Source organism: Echinops telfairi, unplaced genomic scaffold (genome assembly GCF_000313985.2).
Source record: "Echinops telfairi isolate 266 unplaced genomic scaffold, ASM31398v2 ScPeMD7_18;HRSCAF=68, whole genome shotgun sequence".
Lineage (NCBI taxonomy): Eukaryota > Metazoa > Chordata > Mammalia > Afrosoricida > Tenrecidae > Echinops > Echinops telfairi.
The window spans coordinates 91,135,010-91,142,256 of NW_022103915.1; the positions used below are offsets into that span (position 1 = coordinate 91,135,010).

Sequence of the window (7,247 nt, forward strand, 5' to 3'; positions counted from 1 at the left end):
GGGGATCCCTAGCGCCTATCAAAAACATCCTTTTGGTTATGAAGTGAGAAGAAATATGATTGATACAGGTTTTTGTCTCTGGCATGGTAACTGGAGACACAGACAATGTGGTGGTGTTGTTATTAGGTGCCCTGGAATTGATTATGATGCATCGCTAGCCCATGTTTCAGAGGAGAATGATCCCATGGGATTTTCTTGGCTATCATCTTTATAAAGGCAGATGCCAAGTGTCTCTCTCTCAGAACCACTGAGCAGATTCAAATCACCAGTTTCTGCTAATGTATGCTTAACCACTGCACCACCAAAGCTTCTTTCTACATGAACATAAGCAATTAAAACAAGGAGCTTGGCTGACAGAGGCAACTTGTGTAGAATGTCCGGTGATCCCAGAGGACATCCTATTTTGAAGGCAAACTCCCCTCAACAGTGTGTGATAGAACGTGATAGCTCTCGGTGGACTCTGACTAAAGTTAGAAAGGATGGTTGTAGAAGCACTACTAGATTAGGTATCAGAAAACGCAGGCTCTTAGTCTGGTTACTCCACAAATAAACTGTATGCGGGAACCTCAAAATGTTTATGAGAAAAACCCATAAGCTTTTATTTCATTTTTTCAAGAACTTTTTGAAGCCTCCATGTCTAATACTCTGTGCTGTTTCATCTCATCAATTCCTTTATCAATAGATAAAGCGGAAGTAATAAAACAACAACAACAACCAAAAATCTTTAGTCAGTTCCAACTCATGAACTCATGGCAACCCTATGGGACTGAGCAGAATTGCTCCACAGGGGTTCCAAAGCTATCAATCTTTAGGGCAGCAAACAGCCTCATTTTCCTTCCACCGAGCATTTCGTGGGTTCAAGCTGCTGACGTTTGGTTAGCAATTCAGTGTTTAACTTACTGCACCACCAGGTCTCCTTGGGCTCTAATAATTCATGAACAATTAATTTACAGATGACAGATGTTAAGGTTGATTGAACTCTCTCTTCCCAACTTGCTTTCCTAAAATTCATCAGCATATCTTTTCTGCTCTCATCAGCCTGCTCTGGGCCTTACACACTGGCCTCTGCCTGCATTCCCTTCTACTGAAACCTCCTTTCTGCCCTTCTCCCCCCTCTGAGTCTGAGCTATTCTTCAAGACCCACATCTATGCCCACACATGCTTGAAGTCTGCCAAACCAACCCCTGGTGCCCCAAAGGCAGCTATTTGTTAGCACATTGGAGGGTTATGTGTTGGGGATGTGAACTGCTCAAGGGCAGAGTACGACCGATTCATGTTGATGCTGCCCCTAGTTTTCCTTTCTCCGTATTCTGAGAGCCCCACATGGGGTACAATGATGACTGTGACTTTCCCCTCCCCCTACTCTCTTGGGACTTCATCGTCTTCACCACACCCAGCCCAAGATTCCAACCTTTCAAAGAAACAAAAAGGTGGAAGGCTTCGGTCTCACTGGTTAGCCAGAAGTATCTGGTGCCTGTAGAGTTCTCTCACTTGTTTGAACATGCCCGCTGGTCCTAATGAGAAGTGGCTGCGCTGGCCTGTCAGCTGGCATCAGTGTTTCACCACTAACATGTCTAGTCCCTAGGAAGAAGACTGAAGAGTTCAGAAAAATGAAAATGTAAGCATATTTAAAATAATATTTGATTTTTTCATTACTGACACGTGTGTTTTCTGCAAAGTGGTTAGAAACAGCTGGCATGCCATTACGACAATTTTCAGCACCATATCCAAAAGGCACTAATCTTAAGATTGTTTTACTGGATTCCATTTCTTGCTGATATAAACTTAATCTACTTTAAAACATGAACTATAGTCTTTATGATATTCCAAAGCGTAAAATTAAAATTTAATATTGTAACTCCCAGATAAATCTCACCCGAGTTCAGCTGGAAGACCTGCTTCTGTTACAGATTGGGCTCAAAACCACCAGCAGTTCCATGGGAGAAATATATGACTCTCTCCGTCCATAAAGATTTATAGCAGTGGCTCCCACCCTTCCTAATGCCGCAACCCTAATACAGTTTCCCATGTTGTGGTGACCCCGCAACCATAAAATCATTTTCGTTGCTACTTCATAACTGTCATTTTGCTACCGTTATGAATTGGGCGACCCCTGTAAAAGGGTCGTTCGACCCCCAAAGGGGTCGTGACCCACAGGTTGAGAACCATTGCTTTACAGTCTCAGAAACCCTAGGGAGCAGTACTTCTTTGTTCTGTAGGGTTGTATGAGACAGAATTAATTCAGTGGCAGTTTTTCTGTTGGTAGTTCATCCGATGAACTTCACAGTACTATGATGCTCAACATTATAATGTATACAATGTAATGTAATACTGTACATGGCATCGGAGGCATCAGTAGATGAGTAAGCAAACACCTGCCCCACATCATGCCCAGACCCCCAAAAGAAACAAAAGGCTCTTGTAGGTTGCAAGTCCTGGTCTGGTTTATTTATAAAGCAATAAATATTAGAAGCACAAATAAATTGCACATGTGTAAACAAACTGTACAATGATGGATGAGAGATGAGGGAGGGTAGCTTGAGAGACTCCAAGAAGCATAATACGGTCATCCTGAATGTTAGGTAGACTAAGAGGGAAAGCACCTTCCTTAGAAGCATTTGCGGTGGACAATGGACGGGCCTGCCTCATCATATTCTTGCTTGCTGATCCACATCTGCTGAAAGGTGGACAGGGAGGCCAGGATAGAGCCCCCAATCCACACAGAGTACTTACGCTCAGGAGGAGCAATAATCTGCAGAGAGAAGGAAAACCGAGCCTCCAGTGAACCTGCGACTTCCCAAGCACCCAGCAAGCAGCATACGGGAAAGGTTCATGGAAGAAAACATTAGCTTTTAACTCAGTGTAACACGGGATATCTCAAACTGAAATCTAATATGACCAGGTCAACTTGTGTGGACCTCCCTCCAGTCCACCCTCCCCATGATCAACCTGAAAGCAAACCCACGGCCTTTGAGTGGATGCCACAGCCACCCCCCTCCATCGGGTTTCCAAGACTGATGCCTTCATAGAAATAGAAAACGCCATCTCTCCCCTGTGCAGGGTTTAGCCATTTCCCACTGCCAACTAAGCCATTTGTGAGCCCACTGTGCCAGCAGGGCTGCTACTCTACATACCCAAGTCTCTACAAAATAAGGATTTTCTTAATTTCCATTCTCTGAACTAGAGAATAATGTAGCCATGTGCTCAATGTCAGGTGAATTCTAGCCCAAGTGTTGGGGACTTAATGTGTTCAAAACCATATATATTTTTTTCTTCAAAGCTGTATTTTTATCTACTGCTTGAATGCATTTATTTTTTTTTCTCATCTTGGGAATGGTGCTTGAAAACCCAGATGCTAGAAAAGTGAACAGGTGAATCGTGTCAGAGACAGGAAGTTAAGCGTAGGAGGAAAGGAGTTGTTTGGAATAACAGTAAGGCTTGCTTTGATTTTCCCAGGCACGGATGTACTTTACCTTAATCTTCATGGTGCTGGGAGCCAGGGCGGTGATTTCCTTCTGCATGCGATCAGCAATACCAGGGTACATGGTGGTGCCTCCAGACAAGACGTTGTTGGCATACAAGTCCTTGCGAATATCAATGTCACACTTCATGATGCTGTTGTAAGTAGTTTCATGTATGCCAGCAGATTCCATACCTAGGAACAAGATTAAAAAGAAAGAAAGAAAAGAGATCACAGTGTATTTGATTGGCAGGGGGAGGAAGATCTCTGTGTCAGGGAGCTGTCATCATTGTCTCTGAAACATATGTTCCCCTATAAAATATACTGGATGACATTTGTGGAACAGGTGTTTCTCAAAAGCGCTGACAGGGAATCCACAGCAGACGGCCAAGAAAGGAACAGCTGTGTTTAGCGCCCAGATTGGAGCGACTACCTCGGTAAACCATCAGATGTCCGGGAGATACTTTGGGAAAGGACAGGACCCGTATTTCAATGTGTGGACTGAACTAAGAGCATGGCAAGCTTCCGCTTGAAAACTTCACTCCTTATTTAAAAAAAGGTTTGGTGGCAGAGGCAGGTCAAGTTGCTGGTAGGAATACTGTATCCTTCAAGATGAGGAATTGAGAAGAAAAGTCACCCTACTTGGTAGTTGGAGCCTATTAGAATAAGTCAGCTCTCTTAACCCACTCTGCCTCCTTCTCAAGAGATAGGTGATATTCAGCAACTACGTTGTCTGGTCCTTTATTGTGAAATGAAGTCAGTGATGTTATCGGTTATGGTGTCACTGGTGCGGAACACGGACTCTCCACTTAGTGAGACATTGGGACTTGAGACCGAGTTGTGTGGGACTTGCCCTAGTTCAAGAGCTCTTTCCTCTTTCCAGGACACCGCAGGATGCCCCAGGGAAAGCTGTGCTTGTGCTCCGGCCCCTACAACTCACCAATGAAAGAGGGCTGGAAGAGCGTCTCCGGGCAGCGGAAGCGCTCGTTGCCAATAGTGATGACTTGGCCATCAGGCAGCTCATAGCTCTTCTCCAGGGAGGACGAAGAGGCGGCGGTGGCCATCTCATTCTCAAAATCCAGGGCAACATAGCACAGCTTCTCTTTAATGTCACGGACGATTTCTCGCTCGGCTGCAGACAGGAAGGGGATCACAGTCAAACTCTGAAGAATGAAGTCAATGGTGGGCAGGTGGGTGGGTTTGCTGAGGAGAGGAAACAACAAGCACACACGGAGACTCGCTCACCAGTAGTGACAAAGGAATAACCCCGCTCCGTGAGGATCTTCATGAGATAGTCGGTGAGATCACGCCCAGCTAGATCCAGACGCATGATGGCATGGGGCAAAGCGTAGCCCTCATAGATGGGGACATTGTGGGTAACTCCATCCCCAGAGTCCAGAACAATGCCTGTCAGAGGAAAGGGGAAAGAGCAAGGTCAAAGCCCACTGCTCTAGCCAGAGCAAGGCCTGCTTCCAATCTTGACGGAGAAATCCTAGTCCTGGGCATTGATTCAGGTAACATGAGATCCCTGCCCATCATAGAGCACTGAAACCGAACAGCTGAGGCCAGCAAGTGTCCATTCTTTTAGAGGTGGCTATAGACACCCCCCACCCCCGCCCCATGCTTCCAAATGGCCATCTACGGTAACAGCTGTGAGCACATTCTATATAAGCACCCAGGCCCTCTGTTGTCTAGCGTACACACATTTCTTTCTTTTTTCACTCAGATTCTGTGAAGAATGAGGACGTTCTTGGAAGATGCTTGCCCTGCGGCTGTGATGGTGTAAGTGACAGCTGCGTGCTAACATTATGCAGAGCTTTGGGGGGTGACCTCGCATATCTTAGACAAGGGAAGACTCTAACCCCAAGTACCCTGGCTCTCTGAAGTGCTCTGAACTAACTTTGGGGTGCTATTGTCATGAATCTCTCAGCCAGGGCAGGTGAGGAAGAGACCTTTCCCTTTTCACCTTGAGAGCCCTTGACCCAGCAATGACTTGGGAATGAATGTGCCTAAGCTATGTCCCACAGCCCAACCATACCTGTGGTACGTCCAGAAGCATACAGGGACAGCACCGCCTGGATGGCCACATACATGGCAGGGACATTGAAGGTCTCAAACATGATTTGGGTCATCTTCTCCCTGTTGGCTTTGGGGTTCAACGGGGCCTCGGTGAGTAGGGTGGGGTGCTCCTCTGGGGCCACGCGGAGCTCATTGTAGAAGGTGTGGTGCCAGATCTTCTCCATGTCGTCCCAGTTGGTGATGATGCCGTGCTCAATAGGGTACTTGAGAGTCAGGATGCCTCGCTTGCTCTGGGCCTCATCACCTACATAGGAATCCTTCTGACCCATACCCACCATAACTCCCTGTAGGAAGAGACGAGATTCGACCATGAAGCTTCGGACAAGTGATGCACTACCAGGTGCCCTCTAATCACCCTGCCAAATATAAACGTATAAATACTGCCACTAGTAAAGGACTGTAGAACTTTACACCAAGTTAGACAAAAATGTTAAGTCCTCCTCCCAACAGAGGTATACTTCTGTTGTTCAGACTATAACCATGTGTGTGGAGGTGGGGGGTGGGGAGAAACTGATTTCACCTCCTTTTTAAAACACCATTAATGGTTTTACGGAATGAGTAATCTCGCTCACGTCAATCAGAACAGAGATAGTCATGCTTCAGAATGACTGGCTCAACAACACATGGTATCGCTGCTCAGAGAAGATTTTTGACATTCATCCAGTGAACATAAAAAGATAGACAGCTATGCCATGAGCACCCGGCCAGCCGGCCCAGAGTCACACAGCCTCGGGAGCCAGGCATGTCGCAAGCCCGCAGAGCCTGGCATTTCTCCTGATCAGCAAGGTGGTATCTCACTCTCACCATGACACTTCCTGCCTCTGTCCAGCTTATGTTCTAAAAACGCACCAGCCAGGAGGCAGATGGATTGCACCTTTTGGGAGCCCTGTGAACTGTGAGAGAGAGGAATTCCAACAGGGTCCCGGCTGACTGGGAGAAGTTCGGTGATTGCTGAGTTTTGAACAGGACTGAAAAAGGAGGCTAGAGGAGTGGACAGAGGAGAGACCGAGGGTTAAAAAGCCTGAAAGTTGGGAGTGGAGCGAAGGCGCTGGTGATTTTTCAGACACCGGAGCCAGGCCCTTTGAGGGTGTGAGGGTGGGGTGGATGGAGGGAAGGGGCACCTTCCTTGCTGGGGATTAAGTATTGCCTGTCTTGGCTTAGCCTGTCTTTTTCTTATTTGACCGAAGTGTTCTCGGAACAGGAGAGGCCGTTCAGGCGCATCCTAGATGGCCGGGCTGAAGAGGTACAGGTATGGAGGAAGGGACATTGAGTGGGCTGTGGCTGTTCCCGGCCGGGCAAGCCAGGCAAGGGGGGCCATTTACCTGGTGCCGAGGGCGGCCCACGATGGAAGGGAAGACGGCTCGGGGCGCGTCGTCGCCCGCGAAGCCGGCCTTCACCAGCCCAGAGCCGTTGTCGCACACCAGGGCGGTAGTCTCCTCGTCGTCGCACATCTTCGCACAGCTTCAGTGGGGTCTGCAGGTTGGAGAGAGCAAAGTGGCTGGCGGAGTGGTCCTTGTCGGGACTCTGGGAGGAGGGGGTCATGGGAAGCAGGTACTTGGAGCAAACGCTGGCCACCTCTCCCCGCTCAGCCAAGTAAAGAAGAGGAGGGGGAAACCTCAGCGGGAAGGAGGTGGGGAGGGAGGTCTGCCAGCAGAGAGGAGAGGAACCTGCCGGAATCTCACCCTCCGTCTCAGGTGAGAGGAGGGGC

General features: G+C 47.9%; 1 protein-coding gene across 1 annotated transcript; it reads right to left on the bottom strand.

Moving 5' to 3' along the window:
• Positions 1-2,422: 2,422 nt before the first annotated feature.
• Positions 2,423-7,025, bottom strand: ACTC1 (actin alpha cardiac muscle 1). The gene is made up of 6 exons (XM_004712683.3): positions 6,862-7,025; positions 5,499-5,823; positions 4,706-4,867; positions 4,401-4,592; positions 3,474-3,655; positions 2,423-2,752 (listed from the first exon to the last, which is right to left on the bottom strand). The coding sequence occupies exons 1-6, from the start codon at positions 6,988-6,990 to the stop codon at positions 2,609-2,611; spliced, it is 1,134 nt and encodes a 377-aa protein (XP_004712740.1). The 5' UTR covers positions 6,991-7,025; the 3' UTR covers positions 2,423-2,608.
• Between the last annotated feature and the right edge of the window lie 222 nt (positions 7,026-7,247).

Coding starts and splice junctions, on each gene's coding strand:
- ACTC1 (XM_004712683.3), bottom strand. CDS start 6,990: ATGTGCGACGACGAGGAGACTACCGCCCTGGTGTGCGACAACGGCTCT. Junction 5,824..6,861: donor TGGGCCGCCCTCGGCACCAG/GTAAATGGCCCC, acceptor CTCTTCCTACAG/GGAGTTATGGTGGGTATGGG. Junction 4,593..4,705: donor TTATTCCTTTGTCACTACTG/GTGAGCGAGTCT, acceptor TCCTGTCTGCAG/CCGAGCGAGAAATCGTCCGT.